General features: G+C 39.4%; 1 protein-coding gene across 3 annotated transcripts in view; it reads right to left on the bottom strand.

Annotated features, from left to right (window-relative positions):
- arhgap17b (Rho GTPase activating protein 17b) overlaps positions 1–18,529 on the bottom strand; it is a 45,623-nt gene that overhangs the window by 15,275 nt on the left and 11,819 nt on the right. For all 3 annotated transcript variants that reach the window (XM_041816893.1, XM_041816894.1, XM_041816895.1), the window contains exons 2-9: positions 13,831–13,870; positions 4,618–4,722; positions 3,535–3,611; positions 3,181–3,292; positions 2,810–2,886; positions 1,662–1,764; positions 1,244–1,312; positions 1,036–1,117 (exon numbers count right to left, since the gene is read on the bottom strand). In XM_041816893.1, the coding sequence (XP_041672827.1) occupies positions 1,036–1,117; positions 1,244–1,312; positions 1,662–1,764; positions 2,810–2,886; positions 3,181–3,292; positions 3,535–3,611; positions 4,618–4,722; positions 13,831–13,870 (665 nt within the window). The remainder of the gene's footprint in view (positions 1–1,035; positions 1,118–1,243; positions 1,313–1,661; positions 1,765–2,809; positions 2,887–3,180; positions 3,293–3,534; positions 3,612–4,617; positions 4,723–13,830; positions 13,871–18,529) is intronic.

The following is an 18,529-nucleotide window of genomic DNA, read 5'->3' as shown; positions in this document are numbered from 1 at the left end:
ACAGTCAATCCAACAAGCCACAACAAGCTGGTTTACCTCTCTTTTTCCCACAGCACCTTACATGTTGTGCAACACTCTACAACACTGACAGATACCTTAAAAAAAAGCTCTGCAACTACACTGGGGTTTCAGTGCTTCCCATAGGTTTGCCTGTTTTTTTTTTTTGTTTGGTTTTGTTTTGTTTTTTTTTTGGGGGGGGGGGGGTTGCCTGGTCATCCAGCAGGTGGTAACAACTGTCTTTAATTTTCTTAAGAAATGCTTCTTTTTCATATTTTATTTTCTATTTTTGCACTGCCTTGAGCAAAGGTTAGTTTACTTCCTGTTTGAATAAAAATGAACATTTATTTTGGAGAAGAAACGGAAACTTGATCAAAAGTTCAGACTGTTGCTTGTTGCAACTTGACTACAAAATCTTAGTTTGTACAAAGTTATGTAGTGAATGTCAGCACAAAAAGGAACAGTAAGAAGTCAAAATGTTAAGTAACTTCTGGAGATTCTTTAAGCTTAGACTGACGGTGTGTTTGTTTTTGTCTTTTGTGCTTTGAAATAAACCATAAGCATCAGAAGAAAAGTTTCTTTTAGAAATTTTACTTTGCCAGTTGGCGACATAGTAAAAAGTGGTGTGTGACGACCCTAAGGCTCCTCATGGGGGTTTATACAAAATATTGAGTCAGCAGAGAAGAAAGCTGCATCAGAGCAATATCTTTAAAGAAGCCAGTAGAATAAGGTATAGGCTCAGCCATCTGAACACTCAGCTCATCCTGACACTGGCATCAGACAAACCTTAAAGGGCATGTGTCTATCCATACGGCTGTCAAAGATGAAACTTGTCCTTGCAAAGCAGAGACAAGGACAGCTAAGAATGTAACAGATGTTCTTACTCTGTTTAAATAAAATGAGTAAATTACAGCTTTAAATCAACAAATAAAGTAGTTCATGCTTTTATTTATATTGGTGGTGCGGTTGTGACTCTAAATGAATGGCAGTGGAAACACTGTGCTTGACTAATAGATATGCTTGTTTGTGGTAGTTTACCTTGCTGTGTTTGGATGGTCGGTATAGCTGCCTCCAGAGCTGCCAGAGACCTCCTGTGGTACTCCGCCTGGGCCTCTAATAACTGGAATCCACATAAAAACATTAAGAAGTTATATGTACAAACTCTGGCTTACAGTAAATCAGGTGTTTACACTGCTTAATACTGTGATAGTGGAAATTTGTATCATCTAAATCCAGTTGCACCGACCATGACATAATAACGTGCATAATCTCCCTCTTTGGAAGCGAAGTTGTACATGTCTGCAGAGAGCTGGTCCTGCAGGATGGAAAAACACATATAAACATTCATAGCAGGTTTAAACCGTCTCTTTTACCCTACACAGAAACTTTTCATTAAGACAAAGATGAGCTCCAGATGACAAAGCAATGACCTTTCATTACATGGTCCTAATAATGTGCAGAGCATGTTTGCTGCCGATCCACTTCTGGTACAAAGCTCTCTTTGTTCGTTCAAGTCATTAGACGTGATCCTGACCTGATAAGGAGGCCCTGGCTGAAATCTGCAGCTATTAGATGATGTTGCATATACAGTGCACTTACACTGAAGTGGATGGTAAATCATTGTGTACAATGTAGCGTGCTATGTAAATGCAAACAAAATTTACCTTGCAGATTTCTACTTTGTTGAGAGCCTCGTCCATCTCATCTTTTAGAGAGTCGGCCTTAGCTGCCATCGCCTGGTTGTTGGACTTTGTTGCTTGGTACCATCTGGAAGAAATTATGAAGACACTTATGAACAAAGCCTGGTGCATGCGTCTGCGTCAGACTAGGACGTGGCTATGCTGCAGTGGCCTACACTGTTGTTGCACCATCACTCTGCAGTACTTGTCCTGTTTCCACATTTTCTTCTTGTTTATGGACAAGACACCATGGCAAATGAGTGCATTATGTGGGAGTTGGAGCTAATACACACAAGGATGACTAGGACTTTTTTTGCACAATGATGTTTTTCTATCTCTTGGGGGCCAAAAAGTGTAAAAAGTTCATTCTGTGACAAAAAAACCTTCAAAGTTTTTCACATTTTTTTCGCATGACACAGTGGGACACATAACAGGCTCTCTCTCTTTCTCTCTATTATGAGCCACTCAGACCCTATTCAGTTTTTAAGAGCACACACATGCAGTGTTCACCAAAGCATGACATGGTGATGGAACAGCCTGCCATTGGTTGTCACAGCTCATGTGACATCTGTTTTGCAAACTCAGGATGGTGGCTAATGCTGAGTTAGAGGAAGACATCATCAAAAATGGGTTAAAAAATGTATTAAGACGTCCAATACTGGAGTTACTGGCGTGGACTTAATCTTAAATGCCCTTGAAAGTCACCCAAGTTCCAGGCTTGCTAGAAAACTTATATTAAGGGCTACAAAGGCGTGGGTGGCATTAATAGAATGGCAAAACTTAGGGCTTCCATAGAGGAAAAAAGTAAGAGGCTATGATCTATGGTTCAAAAGTTATTTAACGTTTTATAAACTGTCTCTTCTTGCTGTAATGGTCAAGGCACGCCCCATGTACGTGGGCCTTCCAGATTGGGGTCCAGTCTGTGGCTCCTTTTCCACATGCCACTATCTAATCCCCGTTTCAGCAGCCACTGTCCTTCGCTCTGAATAAAGGTGCAAAATGTCAGAAATATGTATATTTATTAAAAACAATCTTCAAACATACAAAAAAAGGCAGAAAGCATCAATAGAGCAGAAACATCTGAAAACAACCAGGCTAAATGAAGGCATTTTCACCCGTTACATTCAGCATACCTCGTCTTAGCTGAGTCATAGTCGAGTACCAGTTTGGCCAGCTGTTTTCTCTGTTTTAGTATATTTGGAATCTCAACCTAAAAGAGGAGAGAGAGGATCATAACCACATTTAAACCCATGCTACACCTTTCCAATGAGAACATTTTATATCAAACAGATTCTGGACACAAAAAGCTGCCAAATGCAAAGTTTCATCTGAGATACATGAGACTGATACACACAGAACTAGTCGATATAAATCCTGTGCAGGAATACTGAACATTCATGTCTGCATTTATGTTGGAAAAGGGTATTTTTTTAGTCCAAGTGATGCACACGTACAGCTTTAAATGGTTGCTACAAAACAAGTGGGGCTTGGTTGTTGTTTTTACCTCTGCCAGCTGGTTGAGCGGTTCAAGGATGTCTCTCTCAATCTGGACTTCGTGCTGCATCAGTTCAGTTGCTAATCTGCTCTCAGCCTCCCCGCACACATCCATCATCTTTCTGCATGCACAAAAAACACAGAAAACGCACACAGATGACCGTTATCACTGCTTCCACACCATGATTAACAAATATGTGCCAATGAATAAAACAGGGAGACTCTTGAGTCGGTAATCTGCATGTGTAGTTTAATCAAATAACGACTTTTTTCACTTAGATCAACTCTTGAGACAGTCTGATACTATTTTTTTTAAATACAGCTTAAACTGGCCATGCATGAGATGATTTTTGTTAACTTTTACCCAATCAGACCCTCGTCTCCCAGCTGAGTTCCTCCCTCCTGCATGGCCTGGGACAGTGTCGTCAGAGGAAGCTTTTTCTGCAAACAAAATAACAAACAAAACAAATAAAGGAACAAGAAGGCTAAAACTAGGGCAAAGAAACATATTATTCTGGAAATTTCAGCAGTGTGAATGGCAGGGGCAGGTCTGTTATTCAGTGAGAGTGAAGCTGGCATGAGGCCAGCAATGAATATTTTCCTCCTGAGTCTCTGTCGTATCAGTGTGTTACATAATGGGGGATGCTACGTGTTCCTAGCACCAGATAGCAACTTCTTGTTAATGCTGAAGGTGGTTTCATAGTTTTTCAGAGCCGTGATATGTTAGCATCTCTCTGAGTGACTCTGAGAGCAAAATAATAACACTCTCCAAAAATATTTGGAAAGTAGAACTGCCAGGATACCAGAATTCTGATATGACTGCTGTAAAAGTGAAATGAAATCAAAACCTGTTTCTATACCACAGTGAAAAAGAAAGAATGACAGGCACAAAAATGCTTTTTCCCATTTCCGTCATCAAAATTGCAGACAAAATTCTGCACTGTCTACAACAGTGGTTCTCAAATTGCGTGGCAAGGCACATTAGTGTTTTAAGTTATTACTTCAACTTTATAAAAGTACTGTGACCAGGTCTACTCACAGAATTAGCTGAGCCCCTGAATAACCCAATGAATGGGCCCTCCTCAGTCCTGATTTATTGAGGATATCAGTGCATGTGTGCTGGATCGGTAGCATTGATGCTAGCGTCCTGGCTAACAGTTACCTTATTTTGGAGCTGAAAAGTGTGGCAAGCTACTGTTGGGTTCAGATGAAATTTTATATTCGTGCTACTTTAGCCAATTGAACCACTTTTACTTCCAATTTTTGGCATTTCTTTGACACCTTTAACCCATTTTTGCTGCTTTTGCCATTTCTTTTAGTCATATTTAACACAGTTTCAGTATTTCCGATCTTTAAAATAACAGAAAATTTTTAACAGCTGGCATCTTAAATGTGCTGCAGTATGGAAAAAAAAACATATAAATGAGTAAAACAGAGTCTTTCTTACGTGTCTCTTCTCTGTGTCTGTGCCCAGCTGACCCTGCAGACACGCCACCAGCCTCTTGTGTGTGTTGTGCGACACCAAGCGCACCATCTCCATCCGCCTCTCGATCTGTGTGAGCAAAGGAATTGTCAGAAATTTAAATATTGCACAGAGAGATCCCAGGATAGAGGAACTTTTCCCTCTATGAAATGACAGACACTTTGTATTTGAATACAAACAGTGCAGGTGAAAGTAACAAATCAAACACAGACGCTGCTCTGTAACACATCCATCTGTGAACCTCCCATCCTGCTCCTGTTATTCAAAGATGATGGAGGATGTCATCATGTTTGTGCAGCTCTGTTCTGCAGCCTGCAGTGTTAGGACAGGCAGCACAGACAGCCAGATGGAAGGAGCTGTGGCTGATAAGCTGCACAGAGTGATGGATCGGGGTCTTTAGTGAGAGCAGGGGGACACTTTTTTGTCTTGACATGTGAAAACTCCATGCAGAGTTTTTATCAATGAGAGCATATGTAGAAGCACGAAGCCTGAACTGACGTTTATACATAAAGAGAAGTTCTTCTACTGTTTTTTTCCTGTTTGAACACCTTAACTACAAGTATTCTTTTTCATCGCATGCTACACTTTTCATTTTGGTTTTCAACCTGCAAACTTTGAACACAGAAGCAACAGTAAAACCATTTCTCCATCTTTATTGTGACATCTTTGCTCAGAGAATCTGCAAACATTAAATACTATTCCTATTGCTCTCTTCTCCGAAATCTTAACTTTCTAATATAGTTGGCTCAATGCAGGAGCTGACAGCAAATATATGTTAAAGTCCATGTAAGGGTTTACTAATGGATGAACATCTGTATGTAAAAAATCACTAGACTGAAGGAATCACTGATCTAGAAGATAAAATCAGTGTTAAAAACCATTTGGATGTAGTGAGCAAGTTCATCACTTTTTCAAAAACCTTTGAGAAAAGAACGGTAAGTATTTTGTGATGAATAAGAGCCCATTATCCGCACTTAAATTTATAAAACACAGTGCCAAAAAGTTGGGATGTTGTGTAAAATATAAATGAAAACAGAAAACACAATTTTGAAACTTCCTCTTAAGCCATATTTAACTGAATACAGCACAAAGACAAGATATTTAATGTTCCTACAAACTAAATTTCTGCTGATATCTGTGGACCCCTGTGTACCTAGCATGTGAAACTACTCCCCTTATCTCCAGCTTAAATGCAATCCTGATGCCCAAAAAAAGAAAAAAGAAAAAAACCAAAACAAAACACATTTTAATTGAAGTTACTGCTGCAAAAACACTTTTTATTACAATAGATTTTCAGATTTAAAAAAATATCCTTTAGTACATAACCCTGACTTTCTTTAAATGAACCTGCAAAAAAAGAGCAAACAGTCACCACCAACTAGACCAGTATGGTATAGAGTTCTTTGATCTCAGATCAACGGTGTGTCCTTGAATGCACCTTCAGTGAGAGTTTTATGATCATGTGATAATGATCTAGCTATGAGGAGGCTTTACTTTAAGTCTGCTGCCTGTAGATTTCCATATGCCGCGAAAACAAGTAGGAGACTGAGGCTGAAGTAAAGTTTTCAAAGCTTACTGTGAGGATTTTAATGAAACAGACTGGTATTAATACTGATTATGTTATTTCAGCTACAGAAGCAAACCAGGCCCAGGACGGAAGACAATTCTTTCCATGTGGTTATTTTAGATTTCTATCACCTCTGCTACAGTTAAGTGTCAGGCGAGAGGAAAAAGCAGGCTGCAGACTCAAACCTTTTCAAGGTATAGCTGTCAAAAACACTTTATTATGCAGTACAAGACCAGCAGAGAGAAAGACCAGGGCTGGGCAATATAACAAGCTTATTTAGATATATTTATGGACAAATCAGCATCACTTAAGGAGAACGAGGAGGTAGCTATAGGCAGGGTTAAATTGTACTGAGAGTCAATAGTCAGGTTATTATGGTTGACTAAAACTAACTAAAAATAAAATGTAAAGATCATTTTAATTAACTGAAATGAAGTAAAAACTAAGCTTTACAAAAAACTAACTGAAACAAAATCTCCTTAGTTTTAGTCTTTGACAGAAACTGACTGACATGTAGGATCAAGCCTTGAGAGTGTAAAATCACCTGATTTTGGTTGGAAATACTTTACACCAGTGGTTCCCCTCACTGTACATATCAACATGTAAAAACATATAAATGTACAACAAACCCAGCCGCAGTCACAACTTTTGCACACAAATTCCTTCTTTTAGAATTTACCACATAAAACCTAAAAGTTTGAGTTTTAAAACTCTGACTCTCTGAAGATGAACAGTTTGCTGAAAATACAAACTTAACATACATCTTTAAGATTTATAAGTCCTGCAATCATTTCAGTGACTTTTGTGGGGGTTTTGGGTGCTTCAGATCTCTTGAGTCTTAGATGCAGCTATGAGGCCGTCTAACTCTAACAAATGAATCAGTTTGATTTTGGTATCTGCCATATCAGCTCTATGGACAAACATCAGGAGTTTGTCTACTTTTGACACTAAAAAAACAGAAGATCACCCAAATACTACGTGTCTACAAGTTTTGTTTTATTGCTTTAGTATCACATGAGAGTCAAAATGGTTTGACTTTTTAAAATAAAAACTATTGTTAGAATCAAATTAATGCACACATTCTTTACCCAGGACATTTTCTGCAGTGTTTCCAAAATACGAGGTTCAATAAGAAGTGAAACACTCATGACAAAGTGTGAAAACTTAAATTCACGAGTCTGACTGAGAGCTAAAGCTCCACTTCTGATTTTAGCATGATGTGCTGATTCTGAACCCAGCCGTCTGTCTGCCGTTTATTCACTTCCTCTTCCTGTTTCAGTGTAAACATCCCGCTGTGTCACGACATCGTTTTCTGTCTGATCCCCATCTTGCTCTCACTCCTCTTCCTTTACTTTTATCCTTGCTAATTTGCCAGTCTCTTTACGGCATGCTGGCGCTCCCTGACTCTCTCAGACACTCTTCGCCTCCTCCCTCTTCCTGCAGCTGTTGCCTACTGCCAGACCACAGCTGGAATCAGCTTCCTCGTTTGCATCCAATCGATTTGCTCATCATTCAGCTGATCCCTGGCTCTGATTAGTGCATGGAAGTCTAGCTCTGTTTGGTGGATCCAGACATCCAAATAATGACTGCCAAGAAGGAAAGAGAGAGGTCTGAGTGAGTGCAGCGTGGGCGGCACAGCAGGCAGATCGCATTAGTCTCTTTGTCTGCTATGAACTTACACCTAAAGACCCTTGAGAGACACCAAAACTCAAAAAATTATGTCTTTGGAGTTGTTTGTGGATTTACTTGAAGTTTGAACAGTTTGCTGCCCTTTTTTCGGATGATTTTTACTCAACAACTTCAATGTGATTCTAGTACAAATCATCCATGAGATGGAACCATTTAAGAAAAAATCACAACTCCTGTGTGCAAATTTTACACCTATATATATTAGCTGTAAATATAGATTAGATTAAAAAAAACCTAAAGCCATAGAGGTGGAAAAAGCAGACAAATTCATATATCCTGAGCACTCTTCAACAATTAACAGAGCAGAGCTGCTCCCTTCTGCCCTGCCTCTTCTGTTATAGAGCTGTCCAAAGGTTTACAAGCAAGTTACTGGCATTTTTTTCCAGGCGCCAAAGAAAACAGCCAGCAGAGTGAGCTCAACCTCTGACCTGCCACAGCAGAAAATATGGAGTGAGTCACAGAGGAACCGGTGGGTGGATTCAGTTTTGTTTTCTGGCTCTGGGAGGCTGCTCTGGCTGATAGTAGAGCTGGTACACTGACAGGCTGACCTTGTTGGCAGGATGGCTAAACGTCTGGAGAGGAGAGCCGGTGATGGTGCAAAAACAGGATTCAAGTGCAACAGTTGTGAAAACAGTAGAGGTGGACAATATGACCTGAAATCTATATCATAGTATTCTTTCCTCTTTGCAGGACCAGTTTTATATATTGGGATTACAGCATGCATTTATAGTCAAGCCCTCTGCTACCCCTAAAACAAGTCTCTTATGTGATATTCAACACAACACAGAAAGGTACTTTAATAAGCCTCTGTGCTCAGTTACTTTGTAGCTTGTACCTACAAGGTGGGTTTAAGTTTCATTTCTCTCCTGCTGAGATGTGCTTAGCTGCTACAGATCAGATATTTTCATAATAAAAAAATTCAAACAACATTACAACTAGAGACTTTTCTCATGAAGTAGGCCATCTTGTGAGCAGACTAGACAAGAAAGCCCACTTGGAGTTTGCAAAAAACTCCACATGAAAGCAAAGCATGTGTTTTGCACTAAGGAGAGACTTCTGTCTTGCCACTCTGCCATAAAGCCCAGATCAGTGGAGGGAACTTTGTCCCATCTCCACACAGGATCTCTGGAGCTCAGTCAGAGTCTCCCCCCTCTCTTACTACAGTCTTTCTCCCTTGATTGCTCAGTTGAAGTGACCAGCTCTAGGAAGAGTCCTGGTTGTGCCAAACTTGTTCCATATGAGAGTTATGGAAGCCACTGTGCTCTTGAAAACCTTTAGTACTGCAGAACTTTATTTTTAGTCTTCCCCAGGCCTGTGCCTGTCTACAATCCTCTCTTTGAGGTCTGCAGGCAGTTCCTTTGACCTCATAGCTTGGTCTTTGCTCTGATATGCATTGTCAGCTATATGGCCTTCTATAGAGAGGTGTGTGCCTTCAGAATCATGTCCAATCAATTTAATCTACCAAAAGTGGACTCCAATTAAGATGTAGAAACATTTCAGCAAAGATCCAGAGAAATGGAGCCCAATACTTATGCCAATGAAATATTTCAATTTTTTATTTTTCATATAAAAATTCTGAAATTTTATTTTTACTTCGCTATGATGGGGTACTGAGTGCAGATTAATGAGAAAAAAATGAATTTAAAAGACTGTAGCATCAGGCTGAAACATGGGAAATTTTTTAAAAAGTGAACGAGGTCTGAATACTTTCTGAATGCACTGCATGTCAGTTGTAGTCTTTTTCTTCACTTATATTTCCTAATACTCTAAAGTGTGTTTAAAAGATTGAAATTTGCTCATCCTAAAACTGTAAATTGTGTATTTTAAATACCAAAGCTTCAGGTCTGAGCTACATTTCAATATCGGTATTGTTTTCGGTAATGTCTAAATCAATTTGTAACCATATCAAATAATTGCAAACTTGAACGCAGCTGCTTGGCTATGGAAACCCATTCATGAAGCTCCTGCTGCACAGTTTCTATGCTTATATTAAAGGGGACATATTTTACCCTTTTAAGACGAGTCTACATTGGTCTCAGAGGTCCCCAAAACTGGAAAACACTCCAGTATTGGGTTTTTGCATGTCTAAATGCCACTCTGTTTCAGCCCTGCTCAGAACTAGCTGTTTCTGTGTCTGTGGCTTTAAATGTTACTGAGCTGTCTCCGCCCCTGACCCTGCCCCTCTCAGGAAATGGATGTGACTTTGTCAGGAGGGAAGAACTTTCTTCCAAGCAGAGGGGGCCAACAGAACCTGGGGGGGGGCTAACTCCCCACATGACATCATGAAGGGAAAATCTGAGAACGGCTTGGGAACATATTTTTGTTAGAAAAGCCTGAAAAAGTGTTTTTTGCATAATATGTCCCCTTTAATGCAAGTGGAAGTTCAGAACACTTCAGCTATGACACTAGCAGAGCGTTCCTCTTCATGGCTGAGCTGCTGCTGTTCCTAAACTCTTTCAGGTTCTAATAATATCACTTACAGTTGACTGTGGTATATCCAGCAGGGATGAAATTTCATGAACCTTCTTATTGCAAAAGTGGCATTCATCACAGTACCACACTTGAAATCTCTGAGCTAATTTAGTATCACAAATGTTTGCAAATGCCCATGGCATGGCTAGGAGCTTGATTTCATACACCTGTGGCAAAAGGTCTGACTGAATCACCCGAATTTAATGATTACATGATAACAGGTGTGGCCAAATACTTTTGTCTACCATAGCATGGTGCCTTTCTTTCATATGTCAGTCCTTCCTTTGTCCCCTTATTTGATAAACAAGACCTACATCATTAATTGGAGTTCTGTCATCACTTTTACAATATCTTCAAGCACAGGCAGTGCTGGAAATGCTCACACACTTTAGAGGCTTAATAGTGAAGTGCACATTACACAGCAGATTTTTTCATGTCTGTAATTAAAGCGATATGGTGGCTATTTTTAAATACCCACTGATACATTTCCACTGTCTCAACACCCAACCTTACTTAGCATATAATATCAGATACGAGCATACTCCAGTCTCACAACAATGACGGTCTATTGTGCATCCCAAGTTGTATTCAAATACTGAGATATGGACCAGTTCCAGCCCAACTCTCTTCTGTATGAGACCAGCAGTGTAACCCAGCCTCCTCGATTCTCCCACTGTTTCAGGACGTGTCAGAACAAGAAACATGCCTCAACCAAAGCAAAGCGCTGTGGAAAAACTGAGGAAAAAAATACTACCACAGCATGGAAATCATAGTGTCGAGTTTCAGGTTCAGAGAAGCAGACGAGGGGATGGGGAAAGGGAAAACTATTCTCTCTGCTCGTGTTAGGAAAGAGGGGAAAACTTTCCCAGTGACGGGTCATTAAATTAAAGGAGTGATTCACTGATCTGTAGTCTTTTAAAGATATGACTCTAATCAGGTTGCATATCTTCAACATGACTAAAGCTTGAGTTCAAGTTGTTGTTATTACGCCAAAAAGCTACTTCCACTCTGAACCCCTGACAATCGCATTCCTCATTGAGAGCTGGAGCTAAAGGAATGTCAACGCTGCACAAAGCTGCTGTCATTCTCCACTAAAGAGTAGAGAAAGTAGAAGGGCTGGGCCAGGTTATTCAACATAATATTCCTCCTACACCTGAATATCATCATCAGCCTTGTAAAAGCAGAAAATTAACACATTTAGCCTTAAAATAGTGTTTTTTCCCCTTTTAATTGGAAATAGTCACCTCATCTACCAACATTCATGTGAGCTAACTGTTTAGGTTCAGAGTTCACTCCTGCATGTCATAAAACTTCAGCTATGATTGAATAAGAGCTCTGAAGTCACCTTTAAGTTTCCTTTAAGGAAAGCCTCTTATGTTAAAACACTCTGCTTTCTAAGTCTCTCTTTAATTTTTCCTTTTTCTAACAGTGATCTCATGGTTTCACCAGCAGCCCCCCCCCATCCCCCAACACACAAACTCAACACAAGCTGCATTCAGAGTACACCCGGTGTGATCTGAAGATAGCAGAACACTGCCAAAGTTCGCCCTAAGTGGAAAACCATGAAGCTGGCAAGTTTGAACTGAATGAAAGACTGACTGGCTGCGTCTTAATGCCAGCAGCAGTTGTAGTTAAAACTGAAGTGAGACTTGGCATCAAACAGATGCAGCAGCGTGATGGCTTTAACAGAGTCTGTGAGGGAAACTTCAGGGTTTTACTCCAGGAGGGCCTAAAAGCTGCTAGGGACGCAACAATACAGTACAACCATGGCTTAAAACAACCGATGATAGAGGTAAAGCACACCACTATTGTTTTCAAGTTAAAGTACTGTTTCTCAGGTTAAAACTTACTTAAGTAAAAGTACTAATTTAAAAACGTACTAAAAAGAGAATGTAGGTTTAAATGGTTTAGATTAGAGTTGTTCTGATTCCAATACCAGTATTAGAAATACGTCTGATACTGCTTAAAATTCAGATATTGGTATCGGCAAGTACACGAGTTTATGCACCGATCCGATACTGTTTGGTTTAGCTTTATATTTTTCTTCCTTTAACCATGCCAAATGTTAGCGCTATAAACCTGAAATTAATTCTTCTTTGCTGCTGGAAAACACTGCATGCACGAGCTACCATTTTTTAGAGCAGCAAAAAAGAACGAAATGACCCACTGCAGCAGCAGAGAATGGTAACTCTGTGACAGTTTTTCTCTGAATGTGATCGTTAAAATGCCTTTCAGAGTGGTGCTGTCATACATTACAGAAAGAGCCACAGTTTATCGAAAGTTAAATAACTGTTGAACCATAAATAGTTGCCTCTTACTTGTTTTTCCTATTGAAGCTAGCTGTTGTGCCTTCCCATTGACACTACTGATGCCTTTGAATCCCTTTTGGCAGCATTTCCAGCAAGCCTGGACCTTGTGTGACTTTTGGGGACTTTAATGATTAAATCCACACCAGTAAACCCAGTACTGAATGTTTTTTTAACCATTTTAACCCAGTTACATTCATGTATTACCGCTATCTTGAATGCTAACTGCCATATTGTATTATGTACCCTTTGTGAGGGACTGTCAGCCAATGGCAGGCTGTTCCGTAATCACATGATGCTGCTGGAATAGAGCATAATGGAGAGAGAGAGAGAGCCTGTGATGCTTGTATTATTGCTATTTTAATATTTAGCAGTAAAACTCAATAATCAGCAGAAAAAATTTAGGGTCACAGAGATGCTGTACATTATGATTTTATTTGTTGAACCATGCTCTGAGTCAAACATAGGTTTAAAAATAATATGCTAGTCTGCACAGTCATTCCAGAAAGTTCACACCAGTATTGAATCAGTACTCAGTATCGGCTGATACCCAACACCTTGGTATCGGAATCGGGGAGGAAAAATGGTATCGGAACATCCCTAGCTTATGACAAAAATGATCACAAAAATGCAACATTACATTGTGACACTGAAAAACCATTGGTTATTTCTCTTTATGTATTAAAGGGGGGTATACAGAAACAAAAATAGGAATTTGAATTAAAGTTCTCTTTTACTTTGTTTGAATTGTACCATACACGTTTTTAACTATAGAATGCAAAAATCTTAGGATCACAGCTCTGAATCAGTTGTTATCTCAGTACAGCATCATGAAGTTCAAATAATTCTGCATGCTGCAAAAACATTTTTAAGTTTATTTTAAAATCAATTTAGACTACTGGGAGGGTGCAATGATGACACTGTCTTCCATTACACTTTGATTGGTTCATGCTACACCAAATATCTCTTAGAAAAAAAATAAAGGCCCAACATAACTTAGGCTAAATTTTGGGGGACAAGGAGGCAAGGCAGGACCTTATTCTGGGCCAGAATATCACACCCACAGACAGTTCCTATGGGCCTCCCAGAAAGCGATACAGTGAAGCTCCTAGAAACTGAGAAAAAAAAAAGAAGCATATTCACCTGTAGAAGGTCATCGCTGAGTACCTCGGTTTTCTCAGCCCTGAAACAAACGTAAAGCCAAAGGTCAGTCATGACAACATATGGAGAAATAAATACAGAGAAAAACACACCTTCAACATACAGAGATAAGACACTAAATCATAAACATTAAAGCAATAAAACACAATCTGAAGACATGAGTGAAGGGACACGCCTTTAGTGATAAAAATGGATTAATCTCCAAAACGATATGGTGTAATCTGGTACGACACAGTCGTCTTTACTGGTGATGAATGCTGTTAAGTGACATGCCGCTTTTTCAGCTGAATTTTTATCAGACAGGACCAAACCTGCAACTAAAGCTATCGCTACAAAGTAGAAACAGCTGATCCAGACCGACCTGTCTGCAGACTGAGCCTGCAGCAAAGTCACATAATGTACAGTATAAGAATCTAAATCACACTACAGGTGACACACCAGCTGATAATGTGGAATGTGCCAGAATCCTTAATTTACTGGTCACCATTTGTGCATTAGTACTCATCGTGTGTGCAAACAGACAAGCCCTGTGGCTGTTTTCCATGACAGACCTGCCGGATTCCTGCACTCTGCTCGAAGACACACTTCCTGTTGTGTCATCTCCTCCTTGTTTGTTATGGCAACAAGACGAAGGTGTGTGAGTTTGTGGGCAGGAGGGCGTTACACAGAGGCTTGCTGATGTCTGAGATACATTTCACATTATGGCAGAGTTTGGATAGCAGGGATGTTACTCTAAAACTTCAGGGAAACACTGAAAAAGGGCCCAAATACATCCCTAAATAGTAAGATATGGCACCTTTTTATTAGGACTGGGTGTTTCTGTGATGAAATAAAAAATAGATTTTACAATACAAACAAAGTAAGCTTTCATGTAACTCTGGTAAAAATCAAACCGTATAACAAAAGTAAATGTCTTAGGCAATATTTCATATTTAATTGTCAGTAACTAAACACAATCTGGGGCTGTAAAAAAAAGTAGTAATATCATAATTAAATGCACATTTCTATTAATTGTTTTCACCTAGATACAAACTCCCACATGCCGTCTAAATTAATAGTTCTCAACTGATGGGTCAGGACCCAAAAGTGGGTTGTAAACTACATCTATGGAGGGCCAAAGCCAAATACATTCATACATTTTTTACTCTGTTTTTACATCATAACAAATATAGTTCAGTAATTTTCTTGAGATCTAAACCTATTTAACTCCTTTTCTAAGGAACACAAAACTAGCCTTCTTGCTTAAATGTGTCAGTTTCTCAGAAATTCTAGAAAACATCCAAAATTTACACCTTACATTAGGAAATAAAATACAATCTTTACATGCATATCAGTGAAGGGTTTCCACAATGATGTGCTAGTCCTGTCTCTTTTTTTGGTCCAAATGAGAAACTTCCACATTCATCATTAAACGAAACTGATTTGTTAAAAATTGTAGGAAATTTGGGTCGTGATTGCTCGATCAGGAGTTGGTGGTGGGTTCAGATCCGTTCCACTGGTCTAAACTGTACAAAACTATGACAACATTTCTGTAGATAGTAAAAAAGAAAGAGAGGACTGTCAAAATTGCAAAATGATGTTGGCATTGTTTGGAAGAGTGTGTGAAATTTACAAGGAGTAATGGAAACTTGCCCAGTGCACTGTCTTTTCAAATGCTGCCGGTATATCAGTGCAATTTTGTGCAATCCTGACATTGTGCAGGAGTTATCCTGCAGTATTTGACCAGTAAAAGCATTGAATACCCAATGTATGGTGTCTAGGAGAGCTGAAAAGAGACACAGGGAGACAAAGTGAGGGAAGGCATGCAAAAAAACAGCACCGAGATTTGGGCCTGTAAGCAGTGCATCAAAGACTGTCTCTAGTTCTGGGCCTTCTCCAGCAACTCAGCTTTACTGGGGCACATCATTTGACTTTTACTTAAAATGTAAATGCTCCTTTGATTTAGCAAAAAATAACATTTTCCCAACTAATAGGGATGCAAATTTTTGCCAACATCTGATAAATATTTCCAAACTTATCTTAACCAATATTGCTATTGATAAAATAAAAAGAACACCAATAGTGTGCTCCAAATTGCATACATCTGTGCTAAATATTTTAAGCCCAAAACACACTTTCTGCATCCTATGATTCCCCTAAATTGCCATTCCACACACCGACAGCTGTATGCCAATGGTCAAACTCCCCTCCAGCCACTGCTGGGCAATGTGCGTGATGCCAGAGCAGAAAGCCTGCTCAGGGCTCACCTCCCCACCTCACCAGGTAAGAGAAATAAATGAGGCCTACTGTTTATTCTAAAACTTGAACAAAAGATGGTGCTAAATTTCTGTGCTCTCAAACAGAGCTGCTACTACAGCAACTGTGATGAAAACAGCTGTTCTCTCAGGAAAACACGCCACCAGGAGCGGCCGTCCGCGCTGGAAATACAGCTGTGGCATTCAGTGCCAGGGCGTGGCACATTCACGCGTCTGGCCAGAGGACATGGCACTGTTAGCACATAAGCTAAAATTAGCATCCACTAGCTAGCAACAACAGCACCATTTAAACAAGTAATAGGCCATGAGGTAAAGAATGTTTAATTTCTTTAGTAGAGTAATGTCAAAATAAAGTTTAATGTATTTAATAGTGGGTGAATAAGCCACCAGATTTCGATGAAGTCTGTTTGCAACTTGAAAATAGAAGCAGAAGAAGAAAACAGAAGCAGTTAAACTGTCATCACTTCCTGTAAGTGCCAAATGGCACTGAGATTTGAGACAGCACTACCCTGCTGCGATTTAGTGCTGTGTAATGATGTTGAAGTATACTACAATAAAGAATACAAACATAAGTCTGTGATTTTCTACCTGTTGATGCACAGATGTAGAACTTACTGGTATCAGCCCTTTTGGCTGAGATTAGCCACAGCAGGCATAAAGCAGGTATGAACAGATATCAGTTGCAGATGTTTATCTGTTGAGTTGTAACAATTTAATGCTGGTATTAAGCCCCTAACTGCTGTTTATTGTGCAGAAGGTGTGAACTTTTAACAAAATCTGATGTGGTTTTCATGGTCAAACAAGTGAAAATGCTGGTATTGTGGGAGAGGAAAGAGGAATTAAAAAGATATAAGCTAATGTTAATTTAAATGTTATCATTATTGGCCTTGATGTTTTCAGTGCATCTTGAACCCATTCCTCTTGTTTTGAGTCTTGTTTTCTGTTCAAATTGAGACTTTCAGTAATAACACAATCTAAAGTTATTTGATTTATATGTAAATTGTACGTTTAACAGTAAAACTAAAAACAAGCTTCATGTGCTTTCAGAGTGCTATAAATAGCACTGTCACTACCTGCTGACAGACAGTGAGCTCTGTAGAGCTCTCAATAACAATGTGACCCTTTTTTCATCTAGTTTATATATTACATTTAAACACAGGGCCTCACTGAGACAATCCTGATATAAAATTCTTGAAATAACTCATTCTTCTTAAGAGTAAAAAAAAAACTTTCTGTAATTCAGAGCTAACACTTCGGTTCAGTCAAGAAGCACATGATTTGTGGTTATAAATATTTTCCTCATCAGCAGTTATTAATTGGCGTTCCATGAGCCTACGTGGAAAGCTTCAAGCAGAAACAACACAGCGTTCCTGCCTTTCCTGTGCCTACAAGGAAAACCTGAGGCAAGGAGAGAAGCAGAGCAGAGCAGACATCAGTGACAACAGAATGACACTGATTAGGTTAGAAGCAGAACGGAGAGGGAGCTGGGGTGGAGGAGGGTTGCAGAAAGTGACTTGCAGAGAGAACAACAAAGCGTGGCCAGACTAAGAGCAGGTTAAACATGGCAGCATGAGTGTGATTAGCCAATAGCGTACTGGCTGTCAGCTGATGAGGGCTTGAGTGAGATCAGCCGATCTGGATTACATAGCAGCGCTCGACTCCGTGGCCTGCCTGATCATACCTCAAATGCTTGATTTCTTAGAACACACTTTAAATTTTAAGGTTTAAGAATAAAAAAATTATATTTCAGCCAAGGTATGGCTGCTGTTTGTGGAGATACGAATAATTTAGTGCTATTACTGTTATTAACTGCTAATTATCTCCTGATATCAATATCATGCTGATAATGCCATGCATCCTATTTACCTAAACATTTAAATAAATTATCTCATGGTTAGTAAGCATATTGGTGTGAATGGTTCTCACTGAAAGCCATATTTTTACTGAGCTTCAGGCCTTGCATCCATTTCTTTTTTTAAATCAACACTAACATAAACTACGTGGATATAAATGATTATGACTTACCCTGAATCTTGTTGGGAAATCTATTGATATATATTGAAAACCCAATACGTACATGGTCTATCCCTCCATAAAGTGCTATCTTAATCTGTTCTTCAAAATCCTTACCTGTGTTTGATAATTTTTCTTTATTTTTTGGTTTGTTTCTCCATTCAAGCTCATCACTCACCCTGCCGATATCACACTAAAACACCAACGCACACTCACATTACATCTACACACACTCTAATCCCATGAGCCCTCCTCCTGAGCAGGCCTACGCTATAGATTCAAACCTCACAGGGATCAATTAACCCTCACCCACACAGACTTATTACCTAATACCGGTGTAAGGAACACCCTACAGATGCAAGCTTACCTCACTAATGCCAGAAATATCCTCTCTGTTTCACTGAAACACCAAC

The sequence above is a fragment of the Cheilinus undulatus genome, linkage group 21 (genome assembly GCF_018320785.1).
Source record: "Cheilinus undulatus linkage group 21, ASM1832078v1, whole genome shotgun sequence".
NCBI lineage: Eukaryota > Metazoa > Chordata > Actinopteri > Labriformes > Labridae > Cheilinus > Cheilinus undulatus.
The sequence above is the reverse complement of the archived record's forward strand: the minus strand, read 5'-3'. Positions and strand labels throughout refer to the sequence as shown.